This window comes from Patagioenas fasciata, chromosome Z (assembly GCF_037038585.1).
Source record: "Patagioenas fasciata isolate bPatFas1 chromosome Z, bPatFas1.hap1, whole genome shotgun sequence".
Lineage (NCBI taxonomy): Eukaryota > Metazoa > Chordata > Aves > Columbiformes > Columbidae > Patagioenas > Patagioenas fasciata.
Genome location: NC_092560.1, coordinates 63156471 through 63183333, shown reverse-complemented (window position 1 = coordinate 63183333; position 26863 = coordinate 63156471). Strand labels below are relative to the sequence as shown.

Below are 26863 nucleotides of genomic sequence, written 5' to 3'. Positions count from 1 at the left end.
GTTTTGGCTTCCCTCCTCACCCTGCCAGCTGAGATTAAAACAAAACAAAACAAAGTAGAGAAGTAGCTCTTTATAGAATATTCAGAAAGAGATCAACTCACTCCTACTTACATAAAGCTTCTGGTGCTTGAAAACACTCAAGCACTATACGCTTGAAAACATTTGGAAGTATCTGTCTCAAAACTGAATTTAATTCATCATACCTCAGGTATCAGAATCATGAAATCTTTTCCAAAATCTAAACCACAAACACTAATTAGCAATAAAAGGCGTCAGATTATTAATTAACTGTATATTTTGTTGAAAAGACTGTGACAGCATGCCTGGACTTTTTTTCTAGTTGTTAACTAGCTGCGTTTGGAAGAAACTGAAATGTGGGAATGCTCTTCCCTCAGATATGACCTCTTTTTTGGAGGTAAAAATAGCTGGGAAGATGTGGAGGGTGTAGGGGGCAGTACCCCTTGACACAAAATCTCAACAGAAACAGCTAAATGAAGTTCCAGTCTGATTTTTTCCTTAATTGACAGTCATCCAGCAGGAGCTTAGAAGTCTAATAAAGACACAGGCATGTGTCTTCACAACATTGTAATTTCTGTTTTCTTGCTCAGACTAGCCATAAAACAATTTTGGAGAAAGGATATCAAAATCATAACTTCATTGAAAGATTACTTTAAAATTATTCAGTAGGGAGCTTCAGTCTCTACTTTCAATAAGTCATTCCTTCAGCCTCAATGATCTTCATTACTTTCAGACTCCACTCTGATAATCTCAGATAAATATCCTTCATTTGTTTCTTTCTTTCCCTCTCCTCTTTCAAAATACAGTGAGAGACACTTAAAACTGGCATATACCTTACTCCGTCTTTATCAACTCTAGAATATATATTGGCCTTTCCAGGTGACAGAGGAATAGCTCTCCCTGACGTAACTGAAATTCTTTCCTAGTTAGATTTCAATTTACTAATTGTAATTTCCCTGACATCAATGCTTGTTTGCCTACTATGTTACAGCTGATTGATTAATCTTTTCTTCAAAGTTCAAGAGTTTCCCTTCCCAAGCCTACAGAAATCTGGGTTTTATTTTCACTCACTTTCTTTGATTCAGAAGTACAAATCCCAATGCCCATTCCCAGGAGCTACAGCTTCTACTCAGTTCCACCAGTGTAACCTCACTCATCATCAAAACACTATCTACCACTGGAAGGCTAATCTGTTTTTAATCCTAGAAATACACATTTCTGTTTGCGAAAACAATGCCTTCATGATTATTTTAGGATGTCCACTGATGTAGACAATAACGTTACACTTGGTTTATGCATTTAAAGACTTTAACCCCACCCATACAGGAGAGAAAACCCTATTTGAATGACTTAATTTCTTGAGCAGAAGTACAATATACAGTGTGAAGCACACAGCAAATTCAAAAGCTACATGAGCAGGAGTTTCATTTATCTGAATACAAAAATCTTTCTAGTTTAGCTTAAAAATGAAGTCATACACTTTGAATAACAAAATAAATGTTTAGTGGTAAACAATGGAGAATAAATTGAATCAAACTTACATCAGTAGCTGCTGTCAGGATTTTAGAAAGGATGACTCTTGCTAGCCCATCTCTGCTGTAATCCAAACTCGAAACAGTCAATTTTAGCAAGTGATCCTGGTTCTTCAAAGAACAAAGATTAAGAAGACTGAGGGATAGGAGACAAGAAAAAATAATTAGTATTTGAATGCAGTCAAACTAATTTATTTATTCAATCAATAACTTAAAATTAAGTCTTTGAAAGAGACTTTCATTCCTACAAACACACAATACAAAGTAAGTTCTCATATGAAATGGATAACTTTAAACTGTTACAGCTGTTAAGAGTCAAATGAGGACCAAATAAGGCACTAAACCGCAAGGGAAAAAAACCCCAAATAAACATTTTTAATAATTACTCTATAATAACTTTCTGAGCATAATTTAATTAGTGATTATGAGTACAAAAATCAATGTTCATGAAGCTCAGAACAATTCCTCATTGTAAAACAATCTGTGTATAAAGCCTGCCATAAGGTGAGCCTTACTACACGTCTAGATTTTATTGTAAAACAAGTTTCCAGAAGCCAGTAAATAATCAATGAAAACAATTAAATAAAGAGTACATCAAAACACCTGAATTTTTATTTCAATTTTACTATATTTAAAATAAAGTGGTATTAGTCACTAGCCAACTTACTCCCAAAGGAATTTAAGCTTATTTGATTGCTGTTCAGTGATTCTGGACTAAAAGACCTCCTCTTAAACAGAACACTGAAAATCCTCACAACTGGGGTTCTTGTAAGTAAATCAAAAGAACTTTAAAGTTTTCAGCTTTACAGGAGGTAGTCCTCATGCACAGTTTACAATTTTCAAAACTATTTTACCTGTAAAAACAGTTAAAACAGAATAAAAACACTCACCACTGAAACACATTACATTTTTCAAGCATTTTCACTCCATGAGGGTGACAAGATAGGGTACCAAAAAAAAGAAAGTAGTGCTGGCTAAGGGTATTTAGTAACCCGTTATTTTGAAGACTACGTTCAGGTTTCATTCCTGATGAAAAGTTGAGCCAATGTACAATATCTTTAACCAATTCCTCCAGGTAACCTTGTCCATCCTAAAAAAAAACAGAGTAATAGCATTCACTAGTAACAGAATTGGGACTCTCTTAAGATAAAATTTAAAATTATGGATTTCAGTAAATACAGAAACACAATACAGATGCAGAAGAGAAATGCTGGCTGGCAAACACAATTCAGACTAAATAAAAATATTCAAGGCAAGTAAAAGGTATTTATCTTAGAGACATCTTAGGACCAATTATATTCTTTCCAAGAAAGGATTTTTCAATGACATTTTCCTCCAGCCTGAGGCATAGAAGTCTTTAGCACACAAGAAGAAAGGAGCTAAAGGAAAGATATACATAGAGGGTTTTTTTGACTTTTGCTAAGGCCTAGATTGCATTTCACAAAACTCTATTTAATAAAACTTCTACTTAAACATAGTAATCTTCTTCAGTGTCTCACCTGGACAATTCAAAATTTTAAGTTCTATTTCTTTATTACACTGATCATTTTAGATTTAACAGCCGAAGTCTACAGAAGTCTTCACTAAACTTACAGTTTTTCCTCTAAGTGGCATGCAGTAGCATTACTCATTCTACCTCCAGTCTTGTAGCTGAAGATTGCTTACCTCTTCTGATTCAAGAAGAAATTCAGTAAACTGACAACCCACCACAGTGAGCTGCTTGGCCTTGGCATAGTCCAGATCCAGGTTGGCATACAGTTTACTGCTAGGTTTGTAAAAATACAGTAGTCTCCTTACAAACCTAAGGAAAGTAAAAAAGAATTTGCTATTTTTCAGTATGACAGGGGCAGTTATCACTAAATTAGCTTACTGGCAATAAAAAATTATTACAAGAGTAGCACATAGCAGTAATGAGTCTATCCAGACACAATTTTGGAGATGCACATGTACTGTGTGTTACAAAGGGTTTTCTGTGCCATGACTTAAAATAAGCAAAGGAGCTCAAAACCTCTATGCTCTTAGAAGCCACCACTTTCTTCTCATTGTCATGCTTACAATTTATTATGCTGTAATTCATCCCGTTGTAACTTTAAAACACTACACTATCTAGACTTACAAAGAGCTAAAAAAGAATTCATGACAAGAGTTTTCTTTAGATATAATAGATAACACTACTGTGAAAAGTACATTTCTGTTTTCTGCCAGGAAAACATAGCATTTATTCAACAACAGTATTTTCATTCACCCCACTTCACCACTTGAGCATATCTGAAGCATAACAAACAGATTGCAAACACAGACTCTTACTCAAGACTTCTTAAAATTATAGTGAGCAATACAGTTTGAGTCTTGCATGGCAGGAATAAATCTTCAGCAAAGAGCTTCCCCTCACCAATTCTTAGTCAAAAAATAAACACACATTTGTGCTTTAAAGTAACACAGTGTTCTGTCTGAAGGCATATATGCCAAGCTTTAAGAAAACTTAACTAAAGCACTGCCCTGTTAGTTAAAAAAGTGAGAGTAAGCCACTATTCCCAATTCCAAACACGGGACCAGTTATACAGGAAACGTGAGAGTTTCTTCAAATTTTGTCAAATGAAATGTATTTTATTCTGGGTTATTAGTAATAAATATATTACATATACTAACACACATTTATACGTGTGTGTACTTATGTGCATACTTAAGTGTATATATATGCACATATATACACACACGTGTATATACACATAAAAGAACATATGGAAGGACAAATAAATGTATTTCACACTTTAAAAACTAAGTGGCTGAATTTTTAAGATCAGCAGTGAAACTAGAGCGATTTGGGCCTTAATTAATTACAATTAAACAAGAGCAATGGCATTTTAAACCATTAAAGCATCTAACCCACAACACTGCAGAAAAGATCAACCAGCTGTAGATGTTTTACACTAACTCAGTCCCAGATTTTATCTTCATTTGGAATTACATTACCTAGGCACTGAACAACACTTGGGTGCAGCACAAAGTCACAGAACCTTAACACTGTCCCAGGTAGGTTGGTAGAAGGGTGGGTGTAGATGTCACAACCAAGCACATATTAGCAATTAATGTTTAAGAAAAAAAATAACACCACATTGAAAAATAAAAACACAAAATTAATTTATGGCTATGATTACAATGGCACTACCATTTATACTTGGAACACTATCTAAAAATAGCCTGATCACTCTTCAGTAAAAATTTTAAATGTGTAAGCCTTTCAGGATATTATTTAGCTTTAGGTTTTTCCTCCAACGCATGTAGAACTTTCCTTCCATGTCTAAAAATACAGAACTACTCTTCAATTTAATCAAACCGGTTTCTGAAATGCGTGTTAATAGGGGTATCCAAGAACTAATTAGTAACACTATTGCCACACATACACAAAAGTCATAAATATGTCTTAATGCCAGACATGAAAGGAACTGGCGCTACACTGTTTTTTTTGGGGTTTTTTGTGTGTTTTTTTTTAAATCAAACATGCTTCCCTTGCCATTAATAGTAAGTAGAAATAACTTCCTCTTAATTTTTGATGAAAGCTACAACTGCACAACTGCAGATCTGTCAAACATCTTCAAGTGCTGCCATCAAACACTAACACATGAAATATCAGAGAGGCAATACTTCTAGGTTTAAAATGAAACAGGGTGTTTGCAAAGCTGCTACGATTCTTGCTGACGGAAAAAATGTATAAGGTATCTGCGCACAGAAAAGAAACCACTAAAGCTTAAAGACCTGTTTATTTGAAGCAAATATTGCAACCTAATTATCTAGATTTTCATCTTTCGCTGCTTATCTATAGATTAAGGTTTAGAAATGTTGCATATCCAAGGAATAGTTTACTGCGCTATTAAAAAATAGTCTTTCAAAATTTATTTATTCAGAGGAAGTCTACATAATTTTTTACATACCTGTGCAATTGTTCATCTTTATAGTTCCTTAGATTTACATTTGGCCACTAGAAAAACAGCAAATATAGCATTATATGAAACTTGTACATAATTTCTTAGTAAGTCGCTAAAATTTACTCATTTCTGTTACAATTATATTTACATAGTTATTAGAAGTGTAAGTTTTCTTGCATCTTATGTTACCTATAAAAACCGATTACTTTATTGAAAAGACCACACTTCTTGCTCCAGGAACTCTTTATTTTTTTATTTTTTAGAGAAGGACAGAGAGGAGTGTCAGGCACATGCTATGAGTACAAGTACACAGTTCTAATGAAAACAGCAAAGTATGACATGCTAATGAAAAATAAATGCTTTTGCTCAATTTCTTCTCTGCAAATTATAGGTTTTTATATGCCTAACAGGCAAAACTTTCGTTATTTTCACTATTTATCAAATTTATTTTAAAGTAATAATTACTTTGTTATAGTTCTATTAAATACTGCTCGTTAAAATGGTATTTAAACTCCTCTGTTCGTACTTTTTATGATGTTTCGAAAAGGATCACATGAAGTCCTAATACTCTCCTCTGGACCTACCCTTTCTTCCTATTATACATGCCTCTGTTTCTACAGCCATCTGTTGTATCTATGGTTTCAGATTTATTTTCGTTGCTACTAGTATCTTCTTGGAAGGGATGAAAACAAGTGCATCAAACATTTTCTTTTCATAACCGATACAATTTTATATTTCCAATTGTTATATTAGTATTAAGACACAAAGTGCACTAGATAATAATTAGTAAACTGATTATCCTAGTAGCATTGAACACATATAGCCAGAGAAGTATGAAGCTCTACTGTCAAAACTGTCACTGCCACTCTTGCTGCTCTTTTAGCAGGTTAGACAACAAGTTGAGCAAGTGAAAAAGGCAGTAAGGGACCAAAGGAGATACAGATGGTGGTAGAGGGGGTAGAAAGTTGAAGCTCCACAGCCATAAGGCTGTGAGGGAGACACAGGGATGTGGGCAGCCACATGACGGCGAGCAGTCCAAACAGCAGAATCAGGATCCTGCTCATTTGAGGATTAAAGGTGGACCACTCTGATAACATTATCTTAGTTTATGCTGGCGTTGTGCAGTTTAACAGGAACGGAAGTGGCTAGAATTAAACAAGAAAACACAGAAACTTCTCATTCTGAAAGACAGAAGTCTCTGCTTTTGAGATATTAGCAACTCTTTGACAGGACACTAGAAAAATATACTGTTGGAGAGGTTTGAGACAGCAGTGAAACCGATAGTTTGACCTAAATTTCAGGTAAAAAACCCCAACACCTTAATGATCAACTACATGAAGTCTCCATTGTCAAAGTACTACACAGACTAATTAACAATGGGATTCTGAAAAACATTTTCTTCATAATATCTTTATACTGAATCAAAGGTAAAATATCTATGATTATACTAATTGCAGTAAAAAGCCTGTAAACAGTGACAATTGGTGGAGCAAAGCAATTGTCATATACATATTTAGGTCTTTATACCGGACAGATTCTTGCCCTCTCAAGTTTATCTGTCCCTGAAACAATACACAGAAATTAGTTCCTTCCTTTTTTTTTTTTTTCCCAAATGTAATCTTGATTATGATTGTCACCATTAACCCTTTTTTGTGCTTTCACCATCTTCATAACAACAAAGACGACAGTAAGAAAACATTACTTGAAGATAACAACAGGATGGCTTTGATGCACAGAATGGCTGGACCTATTTTGGTTTGAAGGCTATATACTGAGTACTCCTTCAGAAAGATGTCTTACTCCAAGAAAGTAAGTTTTCTGCTTAAAAAAAGAGAGACATTATATTTAAGATAATACCCTCCTTGCTAGAGATACTTCCTTTATTTCATAAAAACAAATTAATTTTGTAATGAACTTGATGTTATGGGTATATCTGTATTAGTTCAAAAGGCACTATGAGATTGCATACTACTGAAGTTTTCATACATAGCTTAATCTAAGCATCTGAAGTTTGATCTATAACCCACCTCTAGCTTAAACCTTTGGTTCATGTCATAATGAGTGAGGTATCCCTGTAGTTTGCACTGAAGTCTGAAGTATTAGCAACTTTAATGTCATTACAACAAATTCTGTAAAGTCTATTTATATACAAATAAAGTTACATAAAATTTAATACACGCTTATGAAGAAATTTGTCAATTTAACTGTAGTGTATTTTTGCATATAGTTTAAGGGTTGTGTACAAAGACTATATCGACACTGATCAAACCCATGAGACCCTAATTTTCTGAAATAAAACAGATTATGGGATATAGTAGAGAATTAATATTAGAAAGTATAAGCTCATTTCATAAAAATAATATCAGAGCCTTTTTAAGCTCACCTTCAGTATGGTCCCTATGAGATTCCAATTCCAGTCAAGGTTTTCTTTATGATTGAGAACCTGGCTGTCTCGAAGATTCATTACAAGTGCTTCTTCTGTATCCTGGAATACAGACAAGAAAAACTACAGTAAGATTCCTTGCACCATTTTTTTTCAGTCTTGTCACATTATATGCTCACTATTTGTGTAACAACCATTAAAAGGGCTACACTCCACAGTAATTTCCATGGTTATAGTACTGCATTAAGAATGCAGTAAGTGGCCACAATTATTCCTAAAAAACATTTAAAAATATTGTAATTTCACTCCTTAATTTCTACAAATTCAACATAGCATCTACAAGTACCTACAAGACAAATTAAATGAAAAAAAATACTACAAAGATATCACATAAATGGCTCTGAATTAAATAAGAGAGTGAAGCTTGGGAGGTAAGATCTAAGCCTCCAAAATACAAAGTCGAATTCAGTTTTGAAAAAACAATAATGGTAATACCTTTAAAATAAAGATGTCTTTCTGCACACGGTACTGATCTCTTTTTTGGTGGGTTGACATTGCTTTCTGAATAATATGATCTAAATGGAGGCTGTACGGTTTAGGTCCTCTTTTCTTCATCTCATGAAAACGCTTTAAGCAGTTGAGTGCGGCACTTGCTCGTCTGATGCAAAGAAAATACTATAATCAGTGTTTGTCATCTATTATCCAACTAAAGAACACTACTGCTTTATCTTACTTAAATAAAGATAGCTCAAGAAAGAATTGACCAACAATTCTGAAGCAAATAAAAATAACCCTCTTGATACAGGTTTTCGTACTTCCTTGGGTCTCAGTATTGTATTGAAATTAAAGAGAAAATTATCTTTCACAATTTCTAGCACTGAAGAATGAGCCTTACTGATACATTTTCTTCTACTCTGGAATTAGTGGTGTCTATCACAGTTCACGGAAGATATTGTAAAGATTAAAGCTGGTAAAATATTCTGACACATCACAGAAGATCAACGTTCTCCAGTAAAGCTGAGAGTTGAGGGGGCTAGCTACAACTTTGACTAACAAAGTATTTATTTTAAATTCTCCCTTTTCTTTTTCCCCAGAGGGTGGCAGAAATATCAGTAGGATTTTCCTGCTCTTCATATCTAAAGAGTTCAGCAGCAGTGTGTAACAAGTTTTAAGGGAAAAGATAGGAAGTGACAGAAATAACATTTCACCACGGCAGAAACAGTTAATTACAAAATTGTGGTAGCAGAAAAAACCCTGCTGACCAAATAAAATAAGGAAGTCTACAATTGTGGTGGTAAGTCTACCTTTCTTCCCCATAAACAGAAATTCTCATAGGGTAGGAGAGTGATTTTGTATCATCTTCAAACAAACAAATATCTTTGAATTTGGCCACTTATATAAATCATGTATATTTAATCCATAACAGGCCTTAGAGTTTTTCAGAGTATGAAACAACACTGCCTATTGGCAAAAATCAAGATCCCCATATAAAAAAAAAATACTTCCACAAAATCACTTTCTTCCAAGAAAAAGGAGTCTTCTTACTTCTCTATCGGGTATGTTTACAAATGCCAAAAAGCAAAAAAACTGCAAGTAAACCAAAAATGTATCCCTTCTGCCCTTCATCCTTCCTCTTCTTCCACAGTGCTGAACAAATGAAATATTCTGTGATGGAGTTTCAGATATGCATTTTTTTTAAAAATATATGTGTTTTATTAGTAAAATATCTTCAACTGACATATAAAAAAAATTTTGAAATCAAAAAGCAGAAGAGCACTATGTTTCTTGGAAGCACTTTACAAGCAGCACTTTTAATTTCACAGTAGCAGTTCAGAAAGCTTCTGTAACTTACCAGTGACAACACAAGAAAAGAAAAAATACAAAGTTTTGATATATTTACCAGAATACTTATTGGACAAGGCAGATCAGGAATGGCAATAGTAATTAACAAAAACATTTCCCACAATTTATTATTAGGAAAAAAACTAACATTCAATTTAAATGGTCGTCTACAAAGAAGAAATGCAAGTCAGAACACTGAGTTACAGAAACATATATTAAAGACACAAGAATCTGTCAAATTATTTGACTTTTTTCCTCTGGAGATTTGAATTGTGTGAAGTGCTCAGGAGATGGTATTTTATGACATACCACTTCAGAGGTTACATTGCAAGATTAATAGATATATAGAGAAATTCTAAAAAAAAAAAAAAAGCACACACATCAGTGAAATATATAAGCCCATAGGTTTTTAAAATCGCAAAATTCAGGTGTTTCTAGTTCAAAGACGAAGAAAAGGTTTCTATAAGCATTTTTTTTCAAGTCAGATCCCTAAATACACCTTATTTGATTGGCATCAGGAGGTTCAAACAGCTCCCTAATATCGCTTAACTAGATGCCACTGCAGAATGCTGCACTAAATTTAAAATTTGTGTTCATACATTCTTATACTTCAATGGAACTAAAAGGAACTGAAAAGAATATCAGTGCAATTTGAAACAAAAGCACCAGAAAGTTTTAACGTAATTACACTGTTACAATATAACCACTTCTGAAGAAAAAGAGGTTTAACACACAAACACGGCAATACTATATTTTCTGCTGTTGCTCACACTAATAATGACTAATTGATTTAGTCTATTACTGTTTAATTATCCACAGATAAACAAAAACAGAAGAAAAAAAATGGTATGGGCCTTTTTAGTTTCAAAAATTTAATTGTATGAAAATGCCAAAGAATAAGTGTGAAACAGTGGAGAGGTCAAACACATAGAACACATCTCAGATATTGTCTGGCCAAACAGTGCCTTAGAGCTTGTTTAAGAAAAATTCTGTGTAAAAATCTTGCAATCTATGCAAGTGTGCTGAAATCTACTATCAAAACTTTCCTTCTGAATTTCTAAATTGTTATCGTAAACACTTCTGGAATCATGCACTGGAAACTATTTCCTTAGTTATGTGACAGAGCATTTCTACACGTGTTTGCTTTTAAATAAAGACAGCAGTGGTTTTGGCCACCAGAAAAATTCTCCTGTAGGTTTTCACTGTATAAGTGGAAAAGGAGATGAAAGTATTTTAGCTTTTAAGGTTAACTTCGAATTCTTACAGTCTTTTCTCTTTCAGGATGTCAAAAGATGCCGCCATGTTCATTAGCGTTGGTAAGCAGTGCAGGTGATGGCTGTGAGAATGAGGAAGAATTGTGTTTGCCTACAAAACAACAAGAGACCAGTTAGAATAACTTACTACAACATTTTCATCCATCTCTTTAGGATCGACATTTGGAAGTCTTGTGAAAAGTGGTAGATTCTTCACAAATGCATCACAAAAAAACCTACCTTTTGCAAACCAGAGCAATAATTACACATAACATTTTGAATATTTCTTAAACTAATCAATCTGAAATACAATTGAAAGTAACTTCAGACAACTTTAGTTTTCAGAACCTTCCAATATATATTTTTCACATTTGTGTTTTTTTCAGTAGTGACATCATGTGTGTAAAAGTACTAAAAAAACCAAAATCAGAGATACAATTTAAGCTGATGATTTCTGTTAAAAACTTTTGACTACCAATATTTCTGCCCTCCTCCCCAATCTGATGAACTAATATAACTTCCATTTAATTGCCTTTTTTTTCTTTTGAAAAAAAAAAGGTAGTTCTTAAAATATTTTTGGAAATCTAATAATTAAGATAAAGAAATTACCTCAATGCCCTAAAACTAATAAAAGTACAAACATTTTTTCAGTATTTTGATAAAGAAACACCTCTGACTAACAAACCACCTCTTCAGAAAACTGAAAAATACCTATGCTTTGCAGTCTACCCAGATCTCAGTAACAGTCACTTGCATTCAAAAGTGCTCCAGAACCAGAAAAACAGCATCTATTATTACAGATTCCTCTTTTCAAATGACATGGCTGACTGAATACTCCAAAAATTCCACCAATTCCCTGGAGAGACTAATGCACAGACTGGTTATAGTTGTGACCCATGCTGTTTTGTGGAAATGTTATAAATCACTGTAGTAATAAGCAATCCTATACCTAAAGATTGTGATTTTTTTTTTAGCACTAAGTACCACTGAAATGAGCCAACTGTCTGAAGATGCACACTATGTCTGCTAAGTCACACTCAAATTTTTGTAAGAGAAAGTCACAGTTCACAATCTTACTCTCTTATAAAGTAGTTTATTTGGAAATAAGATCAAAAAAAAACCCAAGAAAGGGCCAAAACATGGTCTGCTGCATACACTATTCTCGTCATCAAGAGAAGATGTAAAAAATAAACTGTTTTGCAAGAAAGGTAAATCATATCATTTAATACATGACTCTCAGCTCCTCAGGAGGCTGAAAGAAGCACTGGATTGTATAGCAATACACTTATATCATCTCTATATCAAAATAGTCCAGGTTAAGATATAGAAGCTACTGTAAAAGATACATTAGGTAGGGGGAAGTGGAATGAAGCAAGGTCCCTTCAGCTTCTCCGTAGCAGGGCTACCCACAGCAGCGCTGAAAGAGCACTCTGCCAACGTGGAGTTGCCTGAGTGAAGAACATCAAGTGTCCCAGCCACATCAAGCTGAAAACTGTTTCAGCTACCTTGCCTGCGAGACACAAAGCTAAAACATGCTGCCAGAGGGCTACCATTATTCTAAGAAAAGCAAAATTCAGCAGTGGTTCTTTTCCCAAACACAGTAACAGGTAGATTTGCAGGACTCCAAATTAAAAATACAACTGGCTACTGAGGCAAGGAAGTGTACTGGTGAGACTCTGAGAGCTGAGGACTATCCTTTGAGCATAAACTCTAGTACTTTGAATACTTTCTAAATGGCCTTCCTATTGATGCATACTGCTCTTAATATACAAAGTGCCAAAAGATGTAATGTAAATTTACCCATTATTCTGATGAAAAGCAGATGTTTCAAATTCGTAACATAAATTCAAAGCTATAATAGGAAATATCTATTTACAATTAGCTACCAACACTACTTATCTCAGCAAAAAGTTTTACTTACCATGTGCAAAAGTTCTCCTAAAAGGATAGTTGCTCTCACAGATACATGGTCATCACTACTTGTGATCACTTCAACCAGACCCTTCAGAAAGTTAAAAAATTATTACATCATTTAACATATAACATCTTATTTTAGTGTTTACAGGAAAAACAAGCAGCATCTATTCAGACTAAAAGCCACTAGTTACCTCTAGAAGTCCATTGGTAATAAAAGCTGAGAGCACTAAAGCCAAATAATTATCCATGAGATCAGGCCTAAGTAGAAAAAAAAGTATGGAAACAGTTTAGAAAGTTCATTTCTTACTATGTCTTCAAAAAAAGAAGAAATACTTTGTCAACAATGCCACAAAACAAAACCAAGGGTTTATACTAAATTCATTAAATGCTTACCTCGACCTGGCTCGATGGGGTAGTATGGTCTTAGCTTCAGCAGCTACAAAGCCATCAGAAAGTCTCCAGCAGTCCTGAAACCTGCTTGGATCTAAAATAAGAAAATACGGACAACGGTCATTATAACACTGGATTTCATAGTGTTATTTTAACGGTTGTCAGTAAGTAAGTAATAGTTCTTGCCAACAAATGTTATTTCAGGTTTCAAATTATAGAACATTTTGTCAAAAGGTGTGTCTAACAAGTCATCTAATCCATATTCCTGTACAAAGCAAGGCTAACTTCAATGCCAGGAAAAAGACTGTATGTAAGTATGAACCAAAATAATGACATTTCCAGTTCATAAACACATTAAACTTGTTTAACAGAAAATATCATAACACTTAAAATTTTATAACGTACATCCATAGGTCACAAAGTAGAAAGTTTGCAACAAAGAATGAACTTATTTACTTATAAACATGGAACAAGGATAAAGCTTTTATAAGCAACTGCATGACAGAACATTTATAACCAGAGTTTCGAGAAGCTCATTTCTGGAACATTAAAGGCTGAAACTTGCTCCTTTTGGGGGTCATACTTTTGCACTGTGAGATAAAGCAGAAGATATTCCTGGGTTTACAAAGGAGTAATTATACAGATAAAAGACTAATTCTGCTAAATATAAAGACATGAAAAAGCATACACTTGCTCCAGGAAAAGTAGAAGTCAGCAGAAGTGCAGTGAAGGTAGTTAGCAGATACAAAAGATAAAGAAAATACTCTTTTTCTGTAACATTCAGTAACACTGTTACATTATTAATGCTTCTAACACTTCAAAGAAGTCTTATTTTGTAGCAATGTGTTTACAGTCTTTGGTGTAAATGCTCCATTATGCTCCACTGCTGCTCTTCTATCAAACTTACAACACTTAACAGCTGGCAAAGAATTTAAAATGGGACTTCAGAGCATCCAGTGAATTCAGCAATGAAACAGTTAACACTAATGTAATTTACAACATGGGGGAAACACTGAATGGTTCAAATTTGTAGGAGAGCTTAACAGACAGAATTTTTATGTCAACAGGTTGTATATACTTACCTACGCTGAGAAGCGCCTCAATAAATTCTTCTGCGATTACAGGGAGAGGAAGGCGAAATATATCATAGAGAACTTCAAGCAGACCTCGCTACAAAAAAAACCACCACACGATATGAATTTTATAGGTTTACAAAAATTGTCCTGTGTTCACTACTAATATTGAAGATTTCTATAGAGTGCTAAAACTGGTGTCTTTACTTCAGGGTTTTTTTTTTTTGATAATATGTTTATTTTCATAAACTGAAATAACCGAGAGAAGAAGGGAAATGGGCTTGTTTGCTTTAGAACCATGCCTTATTGTCACTATGAATTCTACAGAAGTCCAGGCTATTTGGATTATAAATTTTTAGAAGAGTTACTGCTGCCACCGCCAACTTACTGGTTTAATAGGTAATTGGAAAGAAACATTTCTCTTTTTCTCTAATTCAGTTTTGATTATTATGCTTTAAACTCGTAACTGCAGCTACTATGAACTTGCTTTGACTTGTGACAAAAGCAAAAATTAATCTATGTACCTTTGTCTCCTGCATTCCCTCCTCTTAGACACACTGGGTATGTTTCCATCATCACAGGAATTTTATAATGGAATTATAGACTTGAACTTGGGGGTCAAAAACCCAACAGTAGTGGTCGCATAACTAGGGTCTGTGTTTAAACCACTAAATCATTAAAATGTTACGAATACATTAACGGAAACATCCAATATCATTCCTATATTGCTATTAAATATTTACCACCTACCCGTATTTCCATATTTGGTATACAGAGTACCCCAATAAGAGACTGAATCCCAGAATTTCCAGGTTTGCACAGACTGATAATACCTAGAAAACATTAAATACATAATGATATTCCTTCACCAAACAAAAAAACAGACACACTGATAAACTTGATTTCCAGACTGATCACAAGTACAGATGATAAAAATTACTAATCAAAAATATTTTCGCCTTTATAATGTTATCTCTTCTCCCATCAGTAATATCTAATAAAACTTTCTAATCACAAAGCTATAGCTACTTTTGCCCTTATTACTGTGAACAGTACTTTCAAACTAACTGCAAAAACATTTATATGCAATAAGCAGCAGAAAGAAAAGATGAAATTGTCAATAAGGGATGAATATTAAACTGAAAGATCTGCATCATTTTGGTAGTTTCTCCATCAAAAGCTGTATTTTAGCCTAACAAATTATTCAGTTTCTTTTAATCTCAGGTGAATTCTAAACAGCAAGTTTAAACATACTTGGAATAACATTCTCTGTGCACTATTTTAAACTACATTTTCCCAAATGACCACTGCGCATCTCCAGAAGTTTCATCACAGCAGATGTAACTTCGCCTAAAATCTGGGAGCCTCTCTTATAGGTTGCTCCTTTCACACTGTATTTTTACTCAATTAGTTTAATATTTCAAAATTAATACTGAAAATCTTTAAATTGATGCTAAATTTTACAGAATACCAGTCCCTATTAAAAATATGGCTGCAAAGACAGTAACTTTGCCCATATCCTTGAACATTTCCCTTCCTGCTTCACAGAATAAACTAAAACTTACAGAAACATACTATCTAGAAAATAAAAGTTTCTCCAAAATGCAACTTTAAATGAACAAAGCCTGCAGGTTTGTACACCTTTCTGTCTTAGATATTACAAATAAATCCAAACCTTATTTATTTAAAAATTACAAAAAGATGAAAAATCTCACCTACTGATTTATTTATTTTTGCTAACAAGTTTTTATTTAATGACATGTACTTTATATGAACTTGAAGAAAATACTCAATTCTAAGACAAGAACTTAAGCACTCATAGTCACTAACACACTATGGACATTTAAATATGTTTCACGGTGTGCCTCAGAGAATTTTTTTCCAAGAGCATAGTGACCACATCCCAGTTGCAATGCAGTAATAGAGCTGGGTGCACCCAGTCATTGCTACACACCCCAATTTTACCTCTAATGAGAAGATCACACATAAGGATAATTGACAAAGAAACCATCAGCTCTGAAGAATAATGTATTGACAGAAGTTTAGACACACCAAATGAAACAGATTATGTGTTTAAACGAACCACTCTTTTATACTACACAGTAAAATTCTCCATCCAGTCATCCAACGTCAAAGAAAGAAAAAAATCTTACCTGCCCATGATCGAAATGCTGCCACTATTCCCATTTTACTAGCTAGGAACCGAGCTTCTCTGTCCTCCCTGTCATTAAAACAGTAAATGTCACAATACAGTTAATTACTATAAAACAAGCAGTGTTATGTAGTGTAACAGTAGCAGTGTTACATAGCAAGTAAAAAGCAGTTAACTGAGATTTCCGATGTGGGACAGAATCCAGAGTAAGAAAAGTCTTGTGTGTATGCAGATATGTAATGTGTATATGCATCTATCCAATGCATATAAACACTTACACAAAGATTAGGTTTTTAAAGTATTGTTACTTTCCTTTTTCAGGAGAGTTTCCACTGCAAGAGGGTAACAGCCCAAATTAAGCACATACATGTGTTTGGTTGAATCATTCTGCATCTCCATAGGCAGTGAGTCTACAGCAGATACCTAAAGATTTGGACCTTATTCCGTTACCCAGATCTATGCATGTAATGCCTTTTGATAATAAATAAATAAAAAAAAATATACTAATATAATACATGATATACAAATATATAATATACAACATGTAATACAGATAAATATAATATAAATATAATAAAAATAGTAATTCAAGCAATCTCAGTAGGTGTCTAGTCCAAATTCCACCACAAAGTTGTCAGCTATGAGACCAGACCACATTATACTCAAGGCTTTATCCAGTTGCGTCCGAGAAACAATCGAGGATGGAGGCTGCAGGACCTCTCTGGACAGCCAGTTCCAAACACTTCACTGGACTCAGAGAAAATCCCTCCCCCTGCTCCATCCTTATATCAAGGTAGAATCTCTCTTATTTCAATTTCTTGCTGTTGCTTCTTCTCCTCTCACCATTCCCCACCATGAAGGGCTCTGTCTACATCATCTTTATAATTTCTTCATACATATTAGAAAGGCTGCTATTGACGGTGGGGGATGTGTCCCAACCTTCTGTTCTCCAGACCAAACAAGCCCTTTTAGATCTTAAATGCTTAACAATATTTCAGAAGGCTGCATTCTAACCTACTGTATTCAACTTCAAGTAGTTTAGTATTAGTTCATTGCTTTTTCACTTTGAAAACAGTTTAATTCCAATACCATGAACACAACTGGTAGCACAATTAGCAGCACTAACACTTACTTGAGTTGTCCTTCTGCTGTGTCTGGATTATGCCTGTAGTGAAAATCTGTGTAAGGAGCTAAAATTCGCTGAACAAAAGAAAAACATGCATTACTTTCACATGAGAACACAGGTAAACGGGTCTTGCCCTTTCCTCAGTCCCACTCCAATCTGTCATGTTATTCCAGCTTTATAAATCATCATGCTCTTAGCCTAAAATGTTACACTTTGAACATTTTGCACTAATACGGGGGGTGAAATCTGAGAGGAAAATTAAACATTTCAATTAGTAATACAATGTTTAATTTCTGTCACTAAACAAGTAAAACTGAACCTACCTCTAATTCTACATCTGCTCGCACATACTGTCGGGTCTTTGGATGATTAATGAGGTGCAAAACTGTGGTTATCAGAGCCTCATTTATTCGGCTTAGCTGACAATCAATCACATTTTTCAAGATGGTACTTAAACCACCCCGAAGAGCCACCACCTCCGGATTCTGAAGCGCTAAATGAAGAAAAACGTGTCACTTTGACCAGCGATAGGAAAGATAACATGTCATGGCTTACAATTTGAAAAACATGTCCTCTCTTTAGTACATATCCCTTTTTCTTCCCGAACACTGCTGAGGCACATGTAAAGATTTTGATGGAACTGACTGATATTAGTAATGAATTGAGACTTTGGATTAATTTATCATGAACAAAAATACTGGTCAGTCAGTCATCACAGTGCAACAATTTCCCAACCAGGTTTCCATACAACAGTTTCTGGATTTCCTGGCAAAAAGGTTTTGTGTTTCACTGGACTGACACAGATTAAATATTTATACTAGAATACAAAAGAGATAATTTATTTCTCTAAAACAAAAATTTGTATCTTGAAAATATTGCTGAAGTTCTCATTGACAGATTTTTTAAAAAGTTTAAAAATCAGCACCCATGTGCAAGTGTTTGGAGTCAGTATAAACCACTGTCCAGAGAGCTTTTATACGGACACAAATACAGACTTCCAGAAGCCAAGTAACCCACTGTAAATTTTAAAGGGAGATCCTTTGTAGTTTTCTGAACTCTTGCACATTTGTCAGCATCTTATGTATGGAATTCTCCTTGTTTCCAATCCATTAGTTTTAGAAACATCAAGTGCAGAAGGGAAATATTTTTAAGGTAAATCAAAAATTGGCAAGTGTTTAAGGAAAGATCTGCACCTGAAATCTTCAGGTACTTCACTTAAGAGATTTTGATTTCAAGCTAAAGTGATTGTGTTTTATATCAAACTAATGACTAAAATCCAGGAAACCGACATTAAGAACGTTTAACATCTAATTAATTTTTAAACAAACACTCTTAATTATTTGAATACCATCTATTTAATGTGACCCAGAGAACCGAATCTCTTAGAAAACTGATGACAATCATATCAATTTTTTCTTAATTAGCTTGCAATTATCTTACCTAGTTCACAGATAATGGCTATACATGCTCGAACCATTCTGTCTCTTTCTTGAAGACCATCATTTCCAACTGCTATCAAAGAATTAGTAATAGAGCTGGGGAACAATGAAGCATTCACAGTGATCATCTGCCAAAAATGAAAGAAAAAGCCTTCTTGTTTCTTCATATTTCTCTAAATATACTCACAGATTCACCAGCATTCTGTTTCCTAGATAGAACCAGACAGACCACTTGATATAGTACTTTGTTATTCCTGGAAATCCTCAAAACTATTTATTTTGTTCTTGGAATTTTTTGTTTTTAAGTTTATCTTTCTCTTCCCGCTTCAGTTTTTTCTTTTTTATATTATTTTATCATAATAAGAAAGGGTTAAAAAGATGACTGTTGCAGAGAGAATTATGGCTACCTTTTTAATGTATTTTTGCAAGGAAGAATACTATTCGATGACACATAGTAGATTACAAACTCTTCTAAAAGACTCATTCATATCGCAGCAGATTCTTGACTACCTATTCAATGGTTTATTAGCCAAAGCTAAAATCTCCCCTTCAGAACACAGAGCCTTAGATTGCTGCAGAGTACAAAAAAGTTGAATGAACAGAAGCAGCTGCTGTAGTATTTGGAAGGCAACTGTCAGTAATAACCCTATGTCCTCTTGCATAGTACCCGATCTTAGAACTGTGGAGTAATTCAATTTCTTGTTACATAGCTACGGCACAAACCACACACACACTCATTAAGCATGTTAAACTGAAAAGCAAATATGAAAACAAGACATGCATCCATGAATCAACTCATTCTTCAAATAAAAAAAAAAAAAAACCAAGCAATAAATCTGAGACGGAACAGAAGAACAGATTTTAATAGTCAACGTTCATTTATGCTACTGAAGAGCTCCTGCATCACAGAAATCCTCAAAATTTACACCAGACTAAGCTCCAAGATCTCGTGAACACATTCAAGGCAAAAAACCCACTCCAGAACAATAACACCACTCCTCACCCTCCCCCAAATGAGGCTGTAAATCCAAAGGCTGATTAGCTGTTTGTTCATGTTTTTTTCACAGTTTGAAAAATTTAAATATACATAACCCTATACTATGGAACATGAGCATGACTAAATGATGTGTTAGTAAAGACGAAGTTGTTGTTTTTCATCTGACTGCTTAAAAAGGGAAGACAATTTGTTTCAGTCCACTCAACCATGCCACATTTTTTTCTACTAACAAAAAAAAGTGAGATGTAAAAAAATACTCAATATGCATCAAACATCTAAAAATTTTTGGCTAGATTTCAAAGGTTTTGTTTAATACCCCCTTTGTTTCCAACAAAAGTAGGCTTATCTCGATTATTTTTCAAAAATTATTTTGTTCTATATGAATTTTACAGCTCCCTCAGATGTCTTCTAGGTATTTGTTCAGACAAAGAAGATTGTTTTACCCTATTTACAAAGGATGTTAAAATGAGATCAACCATTATGAAAAATATATTTGAACACTTTAACAAGTTTATTTTTAACATGTGTTTTTGAGAAATTTCTTCTTGCGCATCATGTTATCACCCACAAAACAGGAAGCTTTAAGGTAGGACTCTAAAGAGAAAAAAACCCAAACTCTTCTCCACCCATGCGGCTCTTTCACTTTTACAATGACATGAAGGAAGAAGAATTAGCAACAGAATGGGTGTAATAATCTACCCTACAAAATTAAAACTTTTTTTCTTACAGACACTGACATGTACTTAGTGTGAGGTCACAAGTAGACTCTTAAGGCTGTTCTGCTTCATTGTTTTCTTTGGTTTTAAGACATGAGAAGGAAAGACTTCTTTCTTTTAATATGCAATCCCACGTGCATCAGTAGAATACATACAAACCTTTGGACTTGCCTTCATTCTGCTCTTAGATATTGAAATGGAATTCTACAGACCTAGGACAAGTGATGCAAGGCTACTTTAAAAGCAGATATGACAAAAGAAGTAAGACTATGAATTCGGTCTTTAATCTTTAGAAAAGAGGAAGGTGGTTCATATTGCAACCTAATCCCGACTTCTGCTTTTAGAATAAAACACCCTACCTACCTATTGGCTTCTGTTAGACAAAAAAAAAAAAAACCACCACACTTTCTGAAGCAACTTTATGCCATCCTTTTCATACCTGAAGATACTGCTAAATTCAAAGCTCTTACTAGGAAATGTAAAGGTGATCACAGTCAAAAGAGAATGTAACCACTCAAAGTCTTCCAAGAAAAAAAAAAGTATCAGAAACCAAGTTTAAAAGGGTTGAAGTTGTTTTTATTTTCTCTTCCTATGCTACTTAAACCTGCACTTCAAAAAAAAAAAAAAAAACCAAAACATTAAGTACCTTTCAAAAATTCTTGAAACAGGATTAGTATTTTATATTTTGTTCTTCTACTCTAAGAAATGGAAGAAAAGAAAGCAAGAGAATATTTTAAAGTTTTCTATCTATGACATTCCGACATAAGCATTTTTGCTATCAAAGATGAGATTAAATAAAGAATTGCATCCAGACTTTGAAACTGAAAACAATAGTTCTGTAATGCTCATGGAGCTCTATTAAGCTCTTCCATGGCTCACAGTAAATGATTTTCTACACAAACTAATTAATTCTGATTGTTTTCTTTGACATTCATTTATTCCAGAACTTCATATAATCTTTCAGGAATCCTGGTATCAAACCACTAAGTCTGAGATACAGAGGGAGAAGGAGAGATGGGAAAACAACAAGAGTAAGGTAACAGTGAGACTGAGAAAACATAAAACTTGCCATTTGAGATGTGTTTCACAGTAATTTGTGTGAGAGCTGTTAAAGTACTGACTCCTCTATGCCAACACACGCTTAACTGCTGGAGCCCAGATAGGACACAAAAAAGGCATTTAACTTTATTGGTAGCCACACAGAACAGTTCAAACACACACAGTGCTCCTGGGAAACAATTCTTCTAACTACTTCAAACTTAAGTCCTTGATAGTTCTTCCTAAGATGCTCAGTAGAAGAATATAGCCACAATAAAGAACAGCAAAGTCCAGTATACAGGCAGAATAGTATGTTGCCTGGAAAAAATACCTTCAGTAACCGTATATAAGACAAACTTTAAAACACAGCTACCACAGCTTCAAACACCTCATATCCATGGGCACACAGTACAGTAACCACCACAGACCATCTATGTCTTATTGTGTATCTGAGAAAAGAACTATTAATTGAATTAACCTCTATGGATATAGCAACAAGGCTAGAAGCATTCCTTCAACTGATTATTCCAGTGAAGGCAATTTGCCTCATTTCTCAAATGTCAGAGTATTTCCCATCCTTGGTCCACAGATGCTTCAACACACTATACAATAATGTTAAATCATTAGATGAAACTTAATAATATGGTTCTTATACCCTTGCATTTATCATTCAGTATTTTTTTCCTGGATCCTGTCCAGTTTGATCCCTATCACAGGAAAATCAGCAAGATTTTTCTAGTCTACTACTTAAGGTTTTCAGTGGTGACAGATTAAAATCAAAACAATGCTTAGCATTACCCCTCCTTCTCTCTTTTGAATTATCAGTTGCAATTTCTTCTCATTTGATAAAGTAAGGTAAAGTATTAGAGACTGCAAAAAAAAAAATCTGATGGAGAAAACCAGGAGTCAGCACAGCTGACTGGTATAGCTGCTAAGACCATATATAGTTAGATTTTACCTTTCTGACTAATCGAAGTGCTTGTGTTCTTTCTACTTCATTACTCTGCTGTATGTCAATGCACCTAAAATAAGTTAAAAAACACATTTTGTTTATAGTAACACTTTCATCTTAGCTGTTAACATCTTGTGTTAATATTTATACAATTGAATAAACAGAAGAAAATATTACGACTGTTTAAAAACTCTGCCTTTCAACAAGCATACTCATTATGATTGGTCAATTAGTTTCATTTATATTTTTTCAGTGACCTTCGTTATAATTAAATCACTATAGCATTCTTGAATTTACAATGGCAAGACAAAACAGCTTCAAAAATATTTTGTGAGCTAGTTGCATTTGTGATTTCAAATGAGACTAAACATAGTATTTGTAATGTTTCACATCAACATGTTTTGTGTATGTTCTCAGATCAGAAAAGTCCTTTTGCTCCAATAAAATTAAACAGCATACTAAAACTGACTATGCGTATATATTTCTAAACAGAAACACACACATCTGTATCAGTATATTAAATCCAACAAGATTTTAACAAAGGAAGCCCTAGAAATGCTAATATTTAGATCTACTCATCATGCTGATATTATTTCATTGCTAGCTTTCATTGGTATTTTTTCTTTTGTTATGTCATGGGTTATACTTAGATCACAAATTCTTGGGCATGAACTGTTTTTTAGCCTTGACTTTGTGCTAGAGGTTCCAAAGCACTATAATACAAAGAATAACAACTACTCATGTAAAACAACTTAAGACATGAAAACTACTGCTGTTTCAACCTTCTAATAGCACCACAGATTAATTCATGATTAATGGCATTTATGACTGAAAAACGTTAAGACATTTTTTAGATTATTCAGAGTATATCAAACATTAGGACAGTTCTATTTGGATTAGCACGTGATATATTATCCTTCTATTTTTAGAGGATGTTATTCATACTGAAGAAAAATGGCTTCTATAAAACTACATGGCATGTAAGAAGATATAAAAACACTTCCTCACATGTCTCAAGCATGAAAAAGCAAGTGGTTTACAATGGTACAACTTACAACAAGATGGAAGACAAAAATTACCTGGCTATCAAGTAATCCACTTTCAACTTTAGCACCTTCTGGAGAATACTGGAGTCTCGAATGAGATAACGGAGGGCTCGCAATCCTGCTGCTCGCACCTCTTTCGCTTCATTTAGTAAAGCTAACCTCAGACTATAACAAAGAAAACAAAGGGGGACAAATTATTATTTAGCAGCAGGTAAGACTTTACTATCTGACACATAGCTACTACTTGCTCATTTAAAATAACATGTCTGATAACAATAACAACAACAACAACAATAACAATACTAAATAATCGATGTTCTGTATTAATTTTCTGTCTTCAAGATACTCACCTGCATGACCTAGAAGGCAAACCTTCACCCTGCCAGCAGATGTAGAAATTAATCTGAAAAAGCCACACTTTTTTTTTACCCCCAAATAACAGTTTGTACATTCATGAAATGATACATGACCATGACCTGTATACAACTTGTTATTTGACAAAATAGCTTATCACAATATTAGTCCAAGAAAATTCAAAGGTAGACAGCATTTCATCCTGTGCTAGACTGCCAACCCGCAGTCCTCAAAACAAAGTCTTGACACCTACTAGAGACAAAGTTGCACCTTAAGTAATTACATGCAGTGTTTACTGAAGATTTTATGGCACCATGTTATGTTTACATGAAATCTGACAGTCATAAGTTAAGTAGCTCCACACAGTACAGATTTCTAAAGATTTCATTTTAGCATATAATCAAACATATCATCTTATATAATTAACATATAATCTCTTTAGACAGATTTCAAAAGTATTTTGCTTGCACTGAGATGAGCTTTACTAAACACAGCTGTCCTCATAATGTAATTTCCTAAATTTCCTATCTAGGTAAAAAGAAATGAGATACTGGAAACCTCCAGAGATGGAGTTTGAAATAGTAAGTGACATAGTGCTCTTCTGAAGGCCCTCAAAGATCTGGCCCTTTTCTGTGACTACACTGGGTGGGGGCAGGGAACCCCCAACCTTGCAGTGACATATTTTAGTAGGATTCTTTTTTTCTTTTCTTATTCTTAGATTGTCATGCCTACTCCAAGGTCAAAAACCTTCTGAATCTTTTTGGAGATTAATTGGCCTGTGGAAAGTCACTATAAACAAGAACCTACTTTCAGGTGATATCTAGTCAAAGTAGAAAGGCTGTAATACTATATACAAATATAGATCAACTGATTATTACTTCTAGCACCAAGCAGGGAATTACCTCAGGAAGACTATTTGTGCTGTAATACCAAATATGATTCTTTACATAAAAAGTGCCACTAATTGCTTTTATTCATTTAGTTCAAGCTGAACTAGAAGCAAAAAAGAAACAGATTCTCAATACTGTGAGATTAAGAAAAAATCTTCCTCTAAAAAGCTGAACTAGAAGAGGGACGTATTTCCAAAGTCACAAGACTCAGTTCTATTCCACAGTGTTTTTCTATTTCAACTTTTACCTTGCAATTTGCAGTTGGTTTGGATAGACCAGTTCAAGACGCTTCAGTAGAGTTTCCTTTTAGGGCAGAAGTTACCCACTACTCATACAAATTGTGTTGTTGCTATCCACAACATTTCTTATTAGGACAGAGAAGTAATGAATCTGGGTATTTTTCCTCTCATCACATAAAGCACAATACTTCTATATTTGAGAGGAAAATATTTCTTGTATGGCAGATCAAAAAAAGTTTTAGACAAATAGTTTGTCATAAGGAAATAACGCTTTGAAAGCTTGTTCTACAACTCTCAAGGGGAGGATATTGTTAATCTGTAGATAGAACTGCCAACAATGAAACCACTAGAGAGGACAACACTATCAGGAGATTCAGCATTCAAAAGCAGAAAGTACCAAAATGGATGTGTCACTATCTTTAAATAGTGAGTAGGCAATAAAAATATGTCGCTAGTCAGAAAGATGTATACCTAACACTGCCATAAAATCCACACAGGTCCAATGAAAGCAATCACATACAGAAGTATACAAGGCTGAACGAAAGCTCTCCATTAAAAATGAAAACTGAACAAAAAACCCACCAATCAATGATTGAACTGCAAAAACCTGAGAGAAACCTGACCTTCTAAAGACGTTTCTTTCATATTAAGTCATTGCTGTATGAAGATTCCTATCCTAAAGCCTTTTTTTACTATACAAAATATGAGTTAGACTAAGAAATGAAAATGGCAAAAGACGTGGAGGAAATTTATCAGTAAGTATTGTCAGCAGCCCACGAAGAATCACATCCAAGTGTTTGTAAAGAACGTTAATATCAACTATCTACATATATTCATGAGCACTGTATTATAAACAGTAGTGGTCAAGAAGAAGAAAAGGTGATAAACAGGTCTATAGAAAAAGGATTCCAAAGGGCATCCAGAGGACTGTTTAGGATCTTAAAATAAAATCACCTTAAAATAAAACTGGTTAGCCACACGAAGCACTCAGAAGAGTTTACATAAACTATATTCTAGTAATCTTTTCAAAGACTGGAAAGGAGTTATTACAATAGTGTATAAAAAGGCGTAAGGTATTTCTTAAGACTGTGTTAAGTGACATAAAGAGATAATAAAGTGATGGAAAGTAGTTTCACAAATGCAAATCTGAAAAGATTAATTCAAAGAGTGAAGGTCAATGGAATACTGACAATTTTTTTTGTCCTGATTTCATCCAGGTTCACAATCTCCTTCTGTAGGCAGCATTTAATACACAATTATCAATTTGGAGGAAGAGGGCAGGGCAGATGGAAACGCTCTTCATATTAATGAGAATAGGATGGGGTTATGAGAGACTTAAAGGGAATTTAAAAATTATCTGTATGCATAGTTACAATCCTGAATTTTTGCCACTGTCTTGTTTAGATGTGACTTAACGCACATCAGGATTAAAACTCTGTTATAAATCCACACTGTATGATTCTAAAAAAGCCATCAGAACAAGAAAATTATTTTGATATGCCCACTCTATGTGCACCTGTGGCTGAAAGTGCCAAAAAGACATCATGATTGTAAAAGAGAAAAAGTAGCTATAACACTAC

The 26863-nt window shown here is 34.1% G+C and overlaps 1 protein-coding gene across 2 annotated transcripts in view; it reads right to left on the bottom strand.

Annotated features, from left to right (window-relative positions):
• RICTOR (RPTOR independent companion of MTOR complex 2) overlaps nt 1-26863 on the bottom strand; it is an 85947-nt gene that overhangs the window by 29752 nt on the left and 29332 nt on the right. For both annotated transcript variants that reach the window (XM_065860422.2, XM_071802616.1), the window contains exons 5-22: nt 23834-23965; nt 22761-22824; nt 19053-19179; nt 17936-18105; nt 17619-17686; nt 16488-16555; nt 15085-15167; nt 14344-14431; nt 13265-13355; nt 13063-13129; nt 12876-12956; nt 10966-11066; nt 8355-8517; nt 7860-7961; nt 5483-5529; nt 3216-3351; nt 2441-2640; nt 1560-1686 (exon numbers count right to left, since the gene is read on the bottom strand). In XM_065860422.2, the coding sequence (XP_065716494.1) occupies nt 1560-1686; nt 2441-2640; nt 3216-3351; nt 5483-5529; nt 7860-7961; nt 8355-8517; nt 10966-11066; nt 12876-12956; nt 13063-13129; nt 13265-13355; nt 14344-14431; nt 15085-15167; nt 16488-16555; nt 17619-17686; nt 17936-18105; nt 19053-19179; nt 22761-22824; nt 23834-23965 (1915 nt within the window). The remainder of the gene's footprint in view (nt 1-1559; nt 1687-2440; nt 2641-3215; nt 3352-5482; nt 5530-7859; nt 7962-8354; nt 8518-10965; nt 11067-12875; nt 12957-13062; nt 13130-13264; nt 13356-14343; nt 14432-15084; nt 15168-16487; nt 16556-17618; nt 17687-17935; nt 18106-19052; nt 19180-22760; nt 22825-23833; nt 23966-26863) is intronic.